Raw genomic sequence first — 17,706 nt, 5'->3', positions numbered from 1 at the left:
GGGATTATTCTTCTCAGCTGAGCTGCTAAGCAGCTTTTCAGGGCAGCTTCTGAATTTATATTCTTTGGGGACTCATTAACGTATTAGCTGTGGTGCTGGAAGTGATTCATTTCTGGATGGCTTCTGAAGAGACATCTTTCTCACACTGCCCTCGATGTAGGTAAAAGGGCCAGTTTATGGCCAGTCATGGACAATACACTGAGAGGTTAATTTTATGACTCCAGCTACCCTGTGCAAGGCCTGTCAGTCATAATATCTCAAGTTCAGAGTTTGGCTCTGGGACTGGGGGATGGGAAAGAAAAGTGGCCTTCAATCAGACTGAAGATCCAGCTAGGACATGAATTTCTAAAAGGGCCAGAATTCTAGCAGACAAAATATAAAGAAAAGAATGTTTTATTTAGACCAAAAAAAAAAAAAAAAAAAAGCTTACCAGCCCTAGCTGGACTGCTCACAGCTATCAGGGATGCTTTTGTGCTTGAGTGAGTGCAGAGGGCAATTACTTCCCCCGTGGGTCCAGAGAGATTTAGTGAAATGACAAAGTGAGGGAGCAGTCAAACCAGCACTAATACATATATTTCTTAGAGTATGTCTGGGTGACCCCAATGGTAGGCAGCAAGCCCATGATCTTGTAAGCCTTTAAAACCCTTCTTTTCTTGTTTAGAATACATTTTGCCCATCTGTTAACAAAAGTGGATATGCTAGCTGAGCAAAAAGAATAAGGTTTGGAAAAACTCTTGATTGAAATGGCTTTCTCTTATGTGGCAATCCTTTCTTCCATTCTCACTATAAATCCTAGCGGTGTGTTCAGAGTCTTCCTCTCCCGCGCTGAGTGTGAAGTGGCTGTATTATTATATCCTAAGTGTAAAGCAGTGTGATGGCAGACGGCAATGTGATCTGGCCAGCTCCCCAGGCAATCCAGGGAATGGACACACACCAGGGCGTTCTGTATCAGACACTGGGTGTAGCTGTGCAAACTGAAGAGACAATTGGACCTCTGTTTGAGGCTGGATTTCTAAACTGACAGAATTTTTAAAACCAAGTGTTCCTCTCTGTGCCTGCTTATTCATTTCCCCTGAAATCAGCACTGTCTTCTGCTGGCGGTAGCACTGTAACTTCTACCATATCCACGGGGCGCCTCTGACCTGACAGAGGAAGAGAGAAGACCCTGACCTCTCCTCTGACACGGAAGCCCTTGGAAAGAGACAACCATGGAATTACCGGATTTTCAAGCTGGAAGGGACCTTGGGGATAACTTAGGTTATTTATAGATGAGAAAATTAAGGTCGGGAAGGTGATGTGACGCATCTAGAGAGTCATGCAGTCACATCCTTTTCTCAATCTGTCACCGGTGTCTCCTGATAGATGGAGCCAAATAGACACAAATATTGAAATCATTTCCACCAGAAGAACAGATATTTGCAGTTTTTCCAGTGAGTACAAACGTGTCTATTTGTCTCAAAGTGATTTCTCCCAAACATTTAAAAGTACTGCATAAAGGTTTTTTTTAATTATTATTATAAGTAACAAAGACTTATTGGCTACCTTAAGCAACAAAACAAATTATTGGATGGGATAGCTCAGAGACCTGAGGAAAAAACTGATCCAGAAGACTTTAGAAAGACAGCAGTAGAGTAGCTCTGGTCCTAGAGACTAATGGATATCTCCTCAGCCTGTAGCCTTAGGACAGATCATCACAGACTATTTTTTGTTTTTTGTTTGTTTGTTTTGTTTTGTTTTAAATGAAGTCTCAGCGTGTCACCCAGGCTGGAGTGCAGTGGTGTGATCTCGGCTCACTGCAACTCCCACCTCCTGGGTTCAAGCGATTCTCCTGCATCAGCCTCCTGAGTAGCTAAATTTTTGTATTTTTAGTAGAGGCAGGGTTTCACCATGTTAGCCAGGCTGGTCTTGAACTCCTGACCTCAGGTGATCTGCCTGCCTCCTACTCCCAAAGTGCTGGGATTACAGACCTGAGGCACCGCCCCGGCCCTATTTTTTTGTTCTTTTGCAGCTTGGCTCAAGAGACTAGGGGAGAGGAGTGTGTTTTGACTGACGTGACCACCAAGACAACATGTAGCCCTGGGGAAGATTATTTCCCAAAAGGAGAGAAAGAAAAAGACTGCTCAGAAAAGAGGGAGGATGGATACAGGATAGGGAAAAAGCAAAACCAGGCCTTCAGCAAACACTCTTCTTAATGATTCCCAGTGGAGGGTGTTCTGTTGGCTCAAGGGCAAGTAAATGCAGCTTATATGCTGTTTTACATATCTGTTTCCAGATTGCTGGAACCTCGTTTGTGGAAGATTTTTGAAATATAGCACAGCACAAGGATATCTGTTGATGTTTCTTACTTAAATCCTCACAGCCTTGCCCCATTACTGCTTTTGCTGTCATGGTTATATAACAATATTTTCAATAGTGAAACCCCAAAAAGAGGCTTCTTATACTTCTCTGGTCAATGGTATGTTTTCCATACCCATTCGGGAAATGGACAGCACCCTTTTTGGAAACTTGTGGTGTGTAGGATCTGAATTCCAGGCAGAATGGAAGTTGTCACCCACTGCTGGTATTCAGTGTGCCCAGCTCCTGGCCTCCTTGGCAGTGTTCATCCGGGAACCCAGAGAATTGATGGTTATCTTTTGGTAATAGCCCTTTCCTGGGCTCTTCTGTCTAGGTGTTCAGACAGCCCTGGGAAGATGCTTTGTACAGGTTACTTTTTGTAATCCTTAACCTTCTTTAAGGAAGCTGGGGCTCAGCTGAAGTCAAAGGTCCGGCTGGCTGGAAGCCTACCTCTCCTCACACGTTCCTGCCTACAGTGGCCCCGCATTCCCAGGCCCCAGTGGGCAGGGCAGTCAGAGCCCAGGCAACAGACGCCAGCAGGTCATCACCCTTGTGTTGCTGGCATCCCTAGCCTATAGCCACAGCAGGCTTGTCCCATTCCCAGCCACCAAGAGACCAAGCAGCCACCTTTGAATTCCAACGTGACTCCCGCCGGCGGGGCCCAGCCCAGCCTGGCCCAGCCCAGCCACATAGGTGGCAGCTCCCCTCTCTGAGCTCTCCAAGGACCCCGCCCACCCTCATCCCAAGAGTTTTTCTTTCTTTGTTTTTTTGTTTGAGATGGAGTCTCACTCTGTCACCCAGCCTGGAGTGCAGTGGCACCATCTTGGCTCACTGCAAGCTCCGCCTCCTGGGTTCACTCCATTCTCCTGCCTCAGCCTCCCTTGTAGCTGGGACTACAGGCACCCGCCACCACGCGTGGCTAATTTTTTTGTGTTTTTAGTAGAGACGGGGTTTCACCATCTTAGCCAGGATGGTCTCGACCTCCTAACCTCGTGATCTGCCCGCCTCAGCCTCCCAAAGTGCTGGGAGTTTTTCTTAATCTTAGAAGGCACCAACATAAGTCCTGCTGCTTCCACAGATCATCCGCCAGGAAATGAAACATTCTGTCCTGCATACGTGGCTTTCTTTGCAGGAAGCCCCCCGTTCTCATTAGACCTGGTAGAGGGAAAACAGTCCCAATATGATCATCCTTGTATGGGAAATTTTAAAAATCTGAATTTTTTGTTGAATTTTCTCAACCTCATCAAGGAAAATGACAGCATGTGTGGACTTATTTAATGCATTACTATGAATTAAACCACAATAGCTTTCAAAATTGAACTTCCTTAACTGTCCACCACCCTTACCCATCTGAGAGTTGATGCTAGAATTCTAGGAAAGAATGCTGCTTTCCGAATTTGCTGTGAATACACTTTGGTGGAGTAAAAGGAGGGAATCAGTTGGGTAGAAAGGAAAGATTTCTCCATATTCCAACAATGTGCAAAATAAGTGTAATTAGATTAAAAGAGTTGTCCAAGTTGCTAAATTAAGAGATGCTTCTGTATACTTGGTTGTGATCTAATTTCACAGCAATATATTGAGAAGAATTTAGGACATAGTTTGAAGGCAGAGTCATCTCTGAATCTTATTTCCAGCTCTACCACTTAATGGCTGTGTGACCTCGGGCAATTTACTTAACCCTCTCAGAGAAACCTAATTTTTCTCATCTATAAAATAGGGTTATTAATATCTAGTTCATTCAGAATGAAATGAGATAATGCTTTTAAGGGCTTAGCGCAGTATCTGGCCTGTAATAAAATGTACCATAAATGATAGTTGTATCATTACATCTGTGGCACACAATTTAAAAACATTGAATGGATTCATTTTCAAGTAATTTAATTTTTACTGTTATATGTATCTTACTTAAATTCTTTTCCTAAAATTAGTGCACATTTTTCAATTTTCCAAAGCTTTACTCTTTAGAAATAACCACTGAAATATGTTGTCTGTGAAACAGAGCAAAACAAATACTTCACTATCTAATGTTTTCCTTGGAGAGCGGGTGTGTATGTCCTCACTCTCTGAGATTGAAAAGTCCTGGCCAGACCAATAAAGAACATTGGAATTGTTTGTTTGTGGAAACTGGGATAACTAAGGGGCTGTTTCAGTTACATAATTAAGGCAAGATCATTTTATGTTGTTTATCTATAGCTAGTTGCTATATGGGGGTTCTTATAGCTCAATCCCCCTCTACCCCTGTCACCCTGCAAACTTGGTCTTGTGTTTTGGGGACCATGAGGTAATGACTCAGACAAAGTGGTTAAGAACACTCTGGGGTCAGACTGCTAGGTTCAGTTTTTGTTTTTTTTTTTTTTGAAACAGAGTTTCGCTCTGTCCCCCAGGCTGGAGTGCAGTGGCGCAATCTCAGCTCACTGCAAGCTCTGCCTCCCAGGTTCATGCCATTCTCCTGCCTCAGCCTCCTGAGTAGCTGGGACTACAGGCACCTGCCACCACGCCTGCCTAATTTTTTGTATTTTTAGTAGAGACGGGGTTTCACCTTGTTAGCCAGGATGGTCTCAATCTCCTGACCTCGTGATCCGCCCACCTCGGCCTCCTGCTAGGTTCAGTTTTTAGCTTTGCCACTTTCTAGCTATGACTGTGGGTAGCTCATTTTACCTCCCTAAGCCTTACCTTCCTCAACTATAAAATGAAGGTAACATTCTGACCTCAAAGGATCCTAATGAAGACTCAAAGAGAGAATCTGTGTAAAGGATTTAACATTGAGGCCAGGCGCGGTGGTTCATGCCTGTAATCCCAGCACTTTGGGAGGCCCAGGCGGGAGGATCACAAGGTCAGGAGATCAAGACCATCATGGCTAACATGGTGAAACCCCGTCTCTACTAAAAATACAAAAAATTAGCTGGGCATGGTGGCAGGTGCCTGTAGTCCCAGCTACTCGGGAGGCTGAAGCAGGAGAATGGCGTGAACCCAGGAGACGGAGGTTGCAGGTGAGCCAAGATTGCGCCACTGCACTCCAGCCTGGGTGACAGTGTGAGACTCCGTCTCCAAAAAAAAAAAAGATTTAACATTGAACGAGTCATAGGGTGCTTCAGTGCTTCCTATATGGCAGGTGAATGACAGTGGTGTCAGTGGTTATGGTCATAGAACTAAGCTCTAACTCTTTTTCCTCAAAAATCTCAATAACAATTCTCGAGTGAAAATCAAACCCGAAGTTTGCCATCACGAGTATAGTGGAATTACCCATAGATGTATAGAATTAAGGAGCAGCAAGGGACTGTGCCTGGCATGGTCCAGTCCACCATATTGTACTGTTTCCTCGTACCCTAATCTCCCCACTTTACAGAGGAGGAATTGAGGCCTGGAGACTATGAAGGACTTGAGGGCAGGAGCTCTGCTGCTTGGTAGGGGAGCTGGAAGTCCAACCCAGGTGTTCTGCTGGTTGGCGTTTTGCGCAGTGTTCCATATGCCTCACTAATACCTGTGTGCTATTTATAAAGTCTGTCATTTACATATATCACTCACACACACAAAAGCATGCCAAAAGCATTTTGAAACTATGAAATGCTATTAAGAAAATCAGTTCATTCGTCAAAGGAAAGCAATGATTTGCTCCAGGAAGCTGTCATTGATATTTTATTAGGTGCCAAGTGCTGATCTCTTCTATTCCATTCTTTACATCCTTACCCCTTATTTCTTAGTGTTTGGGCTGTGTTCACATCTCACTCTCACCCGAGCAGGCAGGATGGCCCCTGTTTCTCAGGCCTTGGGTTTTATTGTTGGGATACCAGGCTGCTAGAATCTGATGGAGTTATATCAAGGGGCTGAGGCACACAGCGTGAATTCTGCTGAGCCGGGCGGCTCCTATTGCTCAACACTGGACCCACTGAAAGCCTGCCAGGTGCTGAGCCCACAGGCCTCCTTTATTACTGAAGTGGTTCCTTTGGCTGCTCTTTCCACTTTCTCCCCAAATAATCTGATCTCTCGATTGTCTTTCTTTCATAGCTTCCGGTCACCCACACTGTTTCTTTTGCCACCTTGAACTCGGCTCTGACCGGGAAGTGCCTTCCAGATTTGCCAATCGTGTGAATGTCGAGTTCAGCATGCCCACAACTTCTGCCTCCAAAGCCAGCGTGAGATCTATCTCTGTGGAAGACAAGGCTGATGTCAGGAAGTGGGTCAATTATTCTGCACACTACAGCTACCAGGTAGCCTTGGGAAGCATCTGGCTAATGCTTCCAAGTCCATTTGTTCACCCCACTACCCTCCCTCTCTTATTCCTTTAGCCATGCTTACTGTGTGCTCGCCTGGTAACCTCTTACTGCCTTAGAGGAAGTTCCCCCTACATAGCTGTGGATGTGTCTGCTCTGATTTAAATGCATCATCTGGCTAGTGGATGAGAGAAAGGTTGGAAAAAAATAAAGAGGCTCATCAAAGAGAATATAATGTCTTTCTGTCATTATGAGCAATGACAACAAAAAGAATAATGGGGGCCGGGCACAGTGGCTCACACCTGTAATCCCAGCACTTTGGGAGGTGGAGGTGGGCCGATTACTTGAGTTCAGGAGTTCAAGACCAGCCTGGCCAACATGTAAAAGTAAAAAGTGCAAAACTTAGTCGGGCATGGTGGCATGTGCGTGTAGTCCAGCTACTCAGGAGGCTGAGGCGGGAGGATCACTTGAGTCTGAGAGGTTGAGGCTGCAGTGAGCCGTGATTGCACCACTGTACTCCAACCCGAGTGACAGAGCCAGATTGTGTCTCAAAAAAAGAAAAAGGATAATGGGGTAAAGTTATTATTCATTTGCAATATAATTGATGTTACCGAGTAGTGAGCTTGGAAGTAGAGGAGAGAAAGCGCTATCCCAAAGCATATGTTTCAGTTAGAGTTGATGAAGTGGACCTGAACGAAGTTAGGACACGTATGACCGGGGTACTGGGCTGTAACAGGACAAAACTCAAAAGCCAAGCAAACGTTTATAATAGTAACAGGATCAGGGCTGTGGAAGGAATCATGAAACTTAGTTTTCTGACATAAACAGAAAGCAATACATTCCCGGGGAGTTAGAAATTCAATAGGAGATTAAATGCCAACGACTGGAAAGGGAGTTTGTTAAAGGAGGATTTTGCAAAGTGGTTTTCTATTTATAATAATATCCTTGGATTTATATGGTGATTTATTGTTCCTCTAAATGTTTCCTTAGTTGTGTGGGCTAAAATATTTAACTACCAAAAGGAACAAACACTCCATCTTGTGGCGAGGAAAAAAATAGCACTTCCCTCAAACTTGACTGTTGGGTGTTGAATCATTACCCTGTAGGTCAAGCATCATAAATAGCCAAAGTGGTGCTGAGAGGAGCAGCTTGAACCCTGAACTCGAAGAATTCCTTGCCTGAGCTATCAAAGATTTCCGTTGAGATGTATTACTTTCAAAGATTAATCTATTAATTTATTGATAATTACAGCGACAGTATGTTGCGGAAGATATGGTAGAACTGTAAACACTCCAGTATTTACCAGTTTGGAGGTTTTCTAAAGAGAGAAAGTATTGGAGGTGGCCAGGTGCTGTGGCTCATATCTGTAATCCCAGACCTTTGGGAGGCCAAGGCCGGTGGATCATTTGAGGTCAGGAATTCAAGACCAGCCTGGCCAACATGGTGAAACCCTGTCTCCACTAAAAATTCAAAAATTAGCCAGGCGTGGTGGTGCGTGCCTGTAATCTTAGCTACTCTAGAGGCTGAGGCAGGAGAATCACTTGAGCCTGGGAAGTGGAGGTTGTGGTGAGCTGTGAGCCAAGATTGCACCGCCGCACCCCAGTCTGGGTAACAGAATGAGACCCTGTCTCAAAAAACAAACAAACAAACAAACAAAAAAACAAGTATTGAGGGGGTGCAAATAGTCAATTACAAAGGAGTTAATTCATTTGATAAATCTTTGTCGATTGCCCGCTGTATTCCTACATTACTGCATAAAATATTGAACAAGATCCTGCCTGTCTTGTGGAGCCCATGGTATAGTAGAGCCAGAGAGGTGTGCAAGGTACAGTGGAGATATTCACAGGCAGAAGTACCTGATTCTACTGAGTAAGTCAAAAATAGCTTCACAGAAGGGGTGACCTTTGACCAAATGTACAAGGCAAAGAATAAGAATTTTCCTGGTGGACCATGAGGGAAAGGGAATTATAGGCCAATCAAAGAACATGTACAAAGAGAGAGACATGATATACTCAGGGCCAGTAGCTCCAATGTGGCTAAAGCCCAAAACGTTAGCAAACTTACAAGAAATCTCAAAGCACCTATGGAGTTTTGGTTTATTTATTTATTTGCATGCTTTTCTCTTCTTTTTGATCTTTATCTCCAACTTCTATTCTTGGCAGGTGGAAATTGAGCAAAAAAAGAGTCTGAAGCCGGACTTTGAAGGAGATGAAATGGACAATCCCAAGGAGTGTGGAGTGCAGTGACAAAGCCTTGCGGGAAGGAATCCTAATCCCAGGGTCATGATAGGGTGTCTTCCTGAGTAGCTGAAGTTTCAGTCAATACCTGCTGTGGCCACTCCATGTTGGGAACAGTGTACCAGATCTTCCTGTTTGCAGTTACTTGTATTTTACCAGGAAACCATGAGAATGGTGGCTTTTGGAGAGGCTCTTTGATTCTGGTCATGCCTAAAGCACGTGGTTCACCTGACTGTTGGAGCTTACTGTATAATTAAGGCTCCTTGTCTTGTCTCTGCTTATCTCACAGCACTGGTATGTGGTTTGTTGTGACTGTTACAGTCAGGAAAAGAACCTCCCACATCAGTGTTAGCACGATTCCCTTCTGATGTTCATCTGTCACTCGCATAAGTTTCCGGAAAAGGCAGTCTTGAGAAGTTAATTAAGAATCCATCTCTTTCACTCTGTCTAGAAAAGGCTCAGAAAAGGTGCAAAACAAATTTCCTCTTTGGGTCTTACTAGACCTTTTTGAGGTGTCTCCATTCTTTAAATGTTGAGTTTCCAAGACATTTCCCTTCTGGCTCTAGATTGTTTAGACTGGAACACTTTTTCCATCTCTCTAAGGTTTCAGTCACAGGATTTGCTATCCTGAGTCACAATAGACAATGGAAAAAGGCACAATAGGAGACTTTTTAATTCTGTGAATGGACCCACATTCTGCAAAATGGCTGTTTAGGGGAAGGCAAAAATGAAGCTTAGTTTTCTTCATTCTGGAGAAAAGAGACATTAAATGTAAGATGATGTTCAGTTCAAGAGGTAGATTTAATCTCAGTGAATTCCCAAATTCACACTGAAAAATACAGTCTATTTCTGATTCCTGAAACAAATATCGATAATACCTCAGGCATTTGTAAGGGGTGTTTGGGAGTTCTTTTTATACCTCGTGACCAATAAACAGTTGCATGTCCCTTTAACCCAGACTTTATAGGAAATTTAAGCTGCAAAGATAATTTTTAAAGCTGTTTTAAAATTAAGCTTGCATGAGCTTTCCCCCAAAATTCAGAGTTTGATAATCACAGTATCGTAATGGATTGAAAAGGCATCTCTAGGATAGAGACAGGGAAAAGCCATATTTTTCTAATGTTTGGAACATTATATCCTGATTCCAAGAGTCAGAACACTCACTCCATCTTCCTTTTCTTCATCTGTTTCTGGGACACTTAATCTTTTCCTTCATCCATTCCTACTCACCTCTTCTTATTTGTATCTTGGTGTTTTCTCCCATGAAGAATAGAGTAGGGGGACAGAAAGCACACTTTGTCAGATTTGTAGATGACGCAGAAATGAACAATATCTCCAGTTTTTGGCTGATGGATTCAAGATTAATGTATTCAGTGAACAATCATTGGATTCTAAATATGTATTGACTGGGATATAGAAATAATTACAGTATTTTGAAATATCTGAACTAAGACTGAAAGTAAAAATGATTGAATAGGCATTAATGAGAAACCCTATATTCTGGGTTTTTTAAATGCAAAGTACAGAGAGGAGTGTGTATTTATGGATGTGTGTGGTGTTGATGGGAATAGTGTTAGGAAGACCTGGTTTCACAGTACTTTATAGAGAAATATTTCCTTACAGAAATGGAGGTTCAGTGTTGACTCAGAAATATATCATGGCTATTCACAAAGCTAATGTGTTCAGCTGGTGTTAATAAAAGCCTTGCATGCTTTCATTAACCCTCCATCTAGTCCATATCTAAATGGAGAGTTGACTTCAATTATGGGTATCATATTTTAAGAGAGACATTAATAAGTTGATTGTGTCCACAGGCAGGTGACCAGGGTTGTAAAGGGTCTGATGATACAAGAACAAAGGAATAGCTTCCCTGAAGGAACAGAAGGTATAGCTGGAAAGGGAGTGCAGACAAGGAGGGAATGATATAATAGCTGCCTCGAAATTTCTGTTGAGGTATAAAAAGGAAGAGGAATTAGACTTACTCTGTGTAGCTTCAAAGGGCAAAAATAAGAACAAAGAGGAACTTCACAGATGACATGTTTGCTTCAATATAAGGAAGAATTTTCTAATAAGAGTTGTTCTAAAGAGGAATAGACTCAAGTTAGCAAAATTTCCTGTTCCTGTGAATGCCCAAGGGTTAAAATAACCACCTACCCCATGTGCTATGAAAGGGAATCTTACATTGGATTTGCTCTATATGTCTACCAAGATTCCTTCTAAATATAGGTTTAGTCTCAATAGTAATAAGACTCTCTAACTTCGTCTTTTTCTTCAGAAGTGGTTTTTCATGCTCTTTGAAATATAGTGGAGTTCCTTTGAGGTTTTTATCAAGGGATTTCAAAGCATCTCTCTTCCCCTGTTGTACTAAAGGCTTTTGAGATTGATTCCTCATAGAACATCTAAATGGACTGGAGAGTTGGCAAGGGAAATGAAGCTCATCCCAGCACCTTCCTTAGTCACTAAGGCTTAGCACTCCGTCAAGATCTCTGCCTCATCTGCTAGCATCACATGTGGATTGCTTGTTGGAGCTTATTTTCCCCCGCCATGGTAAATTCTCATTTCCGGTGTACATGCACCTGGACCTTTTTTTTTTTTTTTTTTTTTACCAAGAGTTGGGAAAAATCCTTCTATGTTATCTGTATTCTGCAAGCAAATTATTATTATTATTATTATCATTATAATTATTAAGACAGAGTTTTGCTCTTGTTGCCCAGGTTGGAGTGCAATGGTGCGATCTTGGTTCATTGCAACCTCTGCCTCCCGAGTTCAGGCAATTCTTCTGCCTCAGCCTCCTGAGAGTAGCTGGGATTACAGGTGCCCATCACCATGCACCACTAATTTTTGTATTTTTAGTAGAGACAGGGTTTCACCATGTTGGCCAGGCTGCTCTCAAATGCCTGACCTCAGGTGATAAGCCTGCCGCAGTCTCCCAAAGCTCTGGGATTACAGGTGTGAGCCACCATACCGGACCCATAAATTGTTATTAATGTTTAAAAACATCTTAATCTCATCAAATTTGTTTTCCCTCTACTGTTTTTAGGAAACTGATTATGGGTAGCATTTAGGGGCTTGGGGATTATAATACTATATATTTTTAGATGTAAGGAGTGTTTTACTAGTTTTAAATAACTTCTATAGAAAACACAACTGGGCAAATTAATTATGTAATAGCCTACATAGAAAACAGTTGGGCAAATTACCAGTGGATGTGCAGATTCTACTTTTGCCACCCTGAACCTGGACTTTTATTTTCTTTTTGTGGTCACAATCTTTATCAATAATGTGAAAATAGTAAAAATGAATTCATTTTACCAGTATATAGTATTACTCTTAGAACATAAATTCGATATCACGTGGTATCAAGAGCCGTGCTTTCTTTTGAGTCTAGGGCCTGCTTTTTGACTTTATAGCAAAAAGATAAGAAATGTACTCATTTTGACATGTCAGACAAGACAATGTGAGGCACTTTGTGGGGATACCATTAGATCCCCCTTGCCTGCTCTTGCAGACATAGTACTAGTTATTCCTTATCAAAAGTTTGAATTTCATTCATATTAAATATTATCTGGACAGTTTCATTTTTTCTATTTGGCTCTTCCCTTAGGACTGTGCCTTCTTGCATTATTGGCAGGGTTCATAATCCTTGAGAACACTGTTTGATTTAAAATATTTTTTATTTGAAATGAGACTGATTTCTATTCAAATCCAGTGGCTGGGAGTAAGAGTTTATTTCCCTAGAAACTTATGTTTCTGAGAAATGGGATCCATGTAAGCAAGGAATGTATATAATTTTTTGTGTTTCCAACACCTAACACAAAGCTTGGAATATAATAGGGTTCAGCCACCTTAAATCCTTGCCGATAGGGCAAACGTATCCTCATGAAATAAAGGAAAATGAGTATGTATTCAATAAATGTTTGCTGAAAGAACACTGACCCTGAGACTCTAAGGCTACTTAACCCTTACTTATCATCAGATACTCATAATAAAGCCAGCAAGCATGCTTTTATTTCCTGAAGGACTTAAATAATTTTCCTTTCCTTTTATTCCTGCCTCCAGAGTCAAGTAATAAAACCTGTCAGCACTTAGGCATTTAATATACTGCTGAATTTGAACTACAATATACCTCATTCACATTGAAAAACATTTTTGTGCCCAAAAGCATAGTAGCATAGATGCTGTCCATAGTCACGGTGATTGATTGCTTTGTTCCTGCAGGTCAAACAGATCTATGAGCCTGGGCCTTGCCCATTTCAATGGTCAGTAGGAAAAGAAAGCATTTGATAAGAGTGCACAACCAGTCTTCATGCACTAGGTCTTTGTTCTTCCAGCATTAACCACTGACCATTACTGTGCATTTATTTTGTCACCACAGTGAGATGGAGGTCTGAGATAGTAAGGTTGAAATTTGTGAGATAAAATCATGATTTCAGAGGTGATATATATTTCACCATAAGTTTAGTGGTGGGAAAACAGAATGAGCTGAAGTTTTTTCTTAAAAGCCTTGGGAATATTAAATTGGTTTAAGTAGGAAGCACTACCATCCAGCCTACTTATAGAAATTCTGCCAGTTGGAATGACAACTGTAACTCTTCTAAAAACGAGGATTATATGTTAATTCCAGCATATCTAGACCTTAGTCAAGGATGTCCAATCTTTTGGCTTCCCTGGGCCACATAGGAAGAAGAATTGTCTTGGTTGGGCCACACATAAAATACACTAACAACAGCTGATGAGCTTTCAAAGCATGCCTAGTGTTTTTTTTCTTTTTTTTTCTTTTGAGATGGAGTCTCACTCTGTCACCCAGGCTAGAGCGTAGTGGCACGATATTGGCTCACTGCAACCTCCGCCTCCCGGATTCAAGTGATTCCCCTGCCTCAACCTCCCGAGTAGCTGGGACTACAGGCATGTACCACCACGCCTGGCTAATTTTTATATTTTTAGTAGAGATGGTATTTCACCATGTTGGCCAGCTGGTCTTGAACTCCTGACCTCAGGTGATCCACCCGCCTCAGCCTTCCAGAGTGCTAAGATAACAGGCATGAGCTGCCGTGCCTGGCCAAAATAGCATGTTTTAAGAAAGTTTATGAATTTGTCATGGGCCACATTCAAAACCATCATGGGCCAAGGGTTGGACAAGCTAGCCTTAGGTCATGTCCAGAATGCAATTTAACAGGAATTTCAAACAAAACTAACAAAAAATTAAATCCACAAAAAAAAATCATTTGGTAAATGCATTGTCCACACACTTTACTACCAAGTCCCATTCAAACCATGACAATTTTTACATAAAATGAGAGCATTCTCACCAAGTTCCTAAAGATGATTTCTAAACATTACCAACGTCTAAGTGCTAATTCCCCACAAATCACCATTTCTTATCTTTTTTAAATGAGACTGGCTTTAGATATCATGACTCATATTTATGTGTTTAAGGAATTAAAGGAGAAGGAGATGTATAAGGCAACCACAGATGTAGAAAGCAAATGTACACATTAGTAATATTCTCCCATGTATTAACTAAACAAGAATGTGAGATTTTTACATTTCTTCTAGTGTGCCTTAGCAAATCTGCTGGAGAAAGTCTAGTTGCTTTAAGAATTGAAAAAAAAAATGTCTCTCTCAACTTGGCAATTGGAAGCCTGTAAAGGCAGAAACTATCCATAGTAATGAGTTTGGTAGTGCCTGGAGAAAGGCAAATGATCATTGGATGTAACAAAAGCTATTAAGAGAACAGATAAAAAAAGAATTTCAATATGAAAAAGTAAAATCTAGAGAGATGACAAATCAGCATTGGGTACCAAGCCTCAAAATACTTGAACTAGAAGCCATCTCTTTAAGTTAAAAGAAAGCAGCTCTAGGAAAAAATAAAGATTGCATAGTAAAAAGGGATAGACAGCAGGATTAATTCAAGTCAACAAATATTTATCAAGTGTCTACTCTGGTCAGGTGCTGTGTTAGCAGCCAGCTTCCCTAAAGGGAGGAAAGGCTAGATATGAGGACATTGAGGATTGTTTATATAAAGTCACTCATAGGCATGCCATAATGGATTTATTAAGGGGAAATTGGGGTTTCTGTGAATCTTTAAAGGACATAGCCATGGAGACAATCACTATGTTAAGTAAGTTGCTGTTTTCCCAATTGGGCTTCAGTTACCTGAGACAAAAAAGTGAGGAAGTTGGATTAATTGTTTCTTCAAGTCCTTTCCGGCTCTAAAGTTATGGGTTATTTTACAAAATATCCATTGGTGCCACCTTTCATGACTATTCCTATGTTTATAAGAACGAAAAAATTTAAATTTTGAAGATTGGAAAACTCAGCTGGTCCATCTTTTTCTTTTTCACATCTTTTTTTTTTTTTTTTTTTTAAATAATTTCCCCCGACAACAGAAACAGACAACCTTCCAAATCCTCTATCTTGCAGTTGCCTTCCACACACAGATTTAAAAAGAGGATCAAAGAGGGTGGTGAAGATCAGGTGGAATGCTTCTTTGGAAGTTCCACCGGCATCATGCATCAGAACAATGGTGTGAGCATGAAGAGGCACAGACAGGTCTCCAAAATGGATGTTAGGATTTGGGTGCTACTTGACACCAAAGTAGGTCTAACCCTCCAGGTTCTGGGGATGCTAGGATAATCAATGAGGTATATATATACATATGTGTCATTTTGTATAAAATATTGTGAAAATTGAAGGAAGACACTCAGTAAACATCCTGGGACTCTTTGTAAGTTATGGCAAAACCAGATGAGAGAAAAGGGACAGTCCCCTCCTCATCCTCATTGTCTCTTAGTAACATCAAATTGTAGTTAAAAAAAAAAAGAACAAAAAACTATGTACAAGCTACAAAATAGCATCTCTTTTGTGGTATGTTTGAGTGTATAATTTTAGTTTCTTTTCTGGTTGTCCTTGTGGTAGTCAGATGTGTTGGACTGATTCCAGCTGGACAGAGTAAGGAATTCCAGCATCCTCTTCCTGTTTGCTTGTGTTCTCCCACAGATCAAACCCTCAATTCTAGTTGGGGATGCCATCTAGCCCCACACTGTGACTGAAGCCTCAAGCACTGTTGCGCCTCCTTGTGCTTTGGATCAGCAACCCCAGTGGTGTTCTACCAGAGCAGTTCAGGGAAAGCATATGTACAGTCAGGTCCCAACAGCAAACTGTTGGATGTGAGAGTTCTAAAGTATAGGGGTGAAGGAAGAGAAGGATATGAACTCCTCTGACCTTAAGCCAGCATTCATTTAACTTTTATATCTACTTGCCAAGAGAACCTGGAGAAAACTACCATATTCAAGAGATTAATCAAAATCAGTGGTCTAGCCAGGTGGTGACAGAGAAGCACCATTCCTCACCCTCCATTCTTGTAATGTCTGTAATAAATTTCAATGTGTCAGGATGAATGAACCCAAGATCCAGTGAATGATTCAGCTGATCCAAGCCTTGCATTTTCCATCACTCATCATCCATCCTCATTCAGCATAACCTCTTGCACTATTGTGGCTAATTTTATGTAAAACCAGTTTTTTTTAAAAATATGTGCCTATGTAATAAAGTCTACACACTGGCTGTCTCTGTAGAGGTGAGGTTTTGTTTTTAGTTGTTCTACTGATTATGTCCTTTTTCGAGCTATGAAAATGAATTATTAATAAATTTTTGAACAAAGTGTCACTATGCCAAATTTAATGAGGTCAGACATATGAAGAGTAATGCTTATTAATACAAGGTCTGTCACGCAGCTTATATGGTTAGTGATCATAAACTGACAAATTAACAAATGACCTGTTTAATTATCCTATTTAAATTTATCATAGATATAATTTAGTCAATTAAAGATAGGTTGGCCGGACCCCGTGGCTCATGCCTGTAATCCCAGCACTTTGGGAGGCTGAAGTGGGTGGATCACGAGATCAAGAGATCGAGACCATCCTGGCCAACATGGTGAAACCCCATCTCTACTAAAAATACAAAATTAGCTGGGCGTGGTAGTGCATACCTGTAATCCCAGCTACTCGGGTGGGTGAGGCAGGAGAATCGCTTGAACCTGGGAGGCGGAGGTTGCAGTGAGCCAAGATCACGCCACTGCACTCCAGCCTGGGCAACAAGAGCGAAATCCCATCTCAAAAAAAAAAAAAAAAAAAAAGGTTTATTTGCATTCCAATTTTGTGCCTGATTCTGAGAAAACAAATAAAAATGATTACAATCCTTAAGGTTTTCTTGGAGATAGGTACATAAACATATAAGTGAGAAATATAAATGAGCACATAATCAAATAATAAGTTTGCATTATGTTCCTGACATATTGTCAGTGCTTAACAAATACTTGTTCAATTGATTGATGAATCCAGATTACTAATGTCAACATAACTTGCATGGGAAAAAATCAGTATGGACTAAAACACTTGGGAAATGTTCACAGGAAAGATGGCCGTCAGCTGAGACCTGGAGGTGGGGTAAAATTTGGCTCAGCCATGAGAAGGGAATGTAGGGTGGGGAAAAAAAGAGTAAAAGTGGTATGTTGGGCTAGCAGGAGATCAGATTGACCTGGGTGAAGGATTCATGAACATCCAGAGATAAAACTGATGGTTAAGCCAAGCTATGGTAGGGATGTATCCAGCCTGAGGTGGAACTCAATCTACTAAATGCAATGAAGCAATTTTTGAATCTTGGCAATAAAGCATTATTCTGGAAAAACTAGTCTGTCAATACCATGCTGAGCATTTTGGACTTTAGGAAAAGATTAAAGGCAAGGAAAATAATTTATAGCTTTCTTGGAGTAAACAAGGCAAAAAATAAACAAAGCTTTGTGTTTTATTTAGTTCAAAGCAATTTTATTGTAAAATACATTGTAATGTTATTGTAAAATACGGAATCATTTTATTGTAAAATACAATCATGTACAAGGGAGAACTCAGACCAGGTCAGTG

At 41.2% G+C, this 17,706-nt stretch overlaps 1 protein-coding gene across 5 annotated transcripts in view; it reads left to right on the top strand.

Annotated features, from left to right (window-relative positions):
* The window catches only part of STON2 (stonin 2), a 176,161-nt gene extending 159,214 nt beyond the window's left edge, over nt 1–16,947 (top strand). For 4 of the 5 annotated variants that reach the window (XM_037984347.2, XM_037984343.2, XM_037984344.2 and 1 more), the window contains 2 exons: nt 6,340–6,542; nt 8,708–16,947. In XM_037984347.2, the coding sequence (XP_037840275.2) occupies nt 6,340–6,542; nt 8,708–8,791 (287 nt within the window). In that variant the 3' untranslated portion in view covers nt 8,792–16,947. The remainder of the gene's footprint in view (nt 1–6,339; nt 6,543–8,707) is intronic. The other variant, XM_037984348.2, reaches the window with a different exon arrangement.
* The last annotated feature ends 759 nt before the right edge of the window (nt 16,948–17,706 follow it).

This window comes from Chlorocebus sabaeus, chromosome 24 (genome assembly GCF_047675955.1).
Source record: "Chlorocebus sabaeus isolate Y175 chromosome 24, mChlSab1.0.hap1, whole genome shotgun sequence".
NCBI classification, from domain to species: domain Eukaryota; kingdom Metazoa; phylum Chordata; class Mammalia; order Primates; family Cercopithecidae; genus Chlorocebus; species Chlorocebus sabaeus.
The sequence above is the reverse complement of the archived record's forward strand: the minus strand, read 5'-3'. Positions and strand labels throughout refer to the sequence as shown.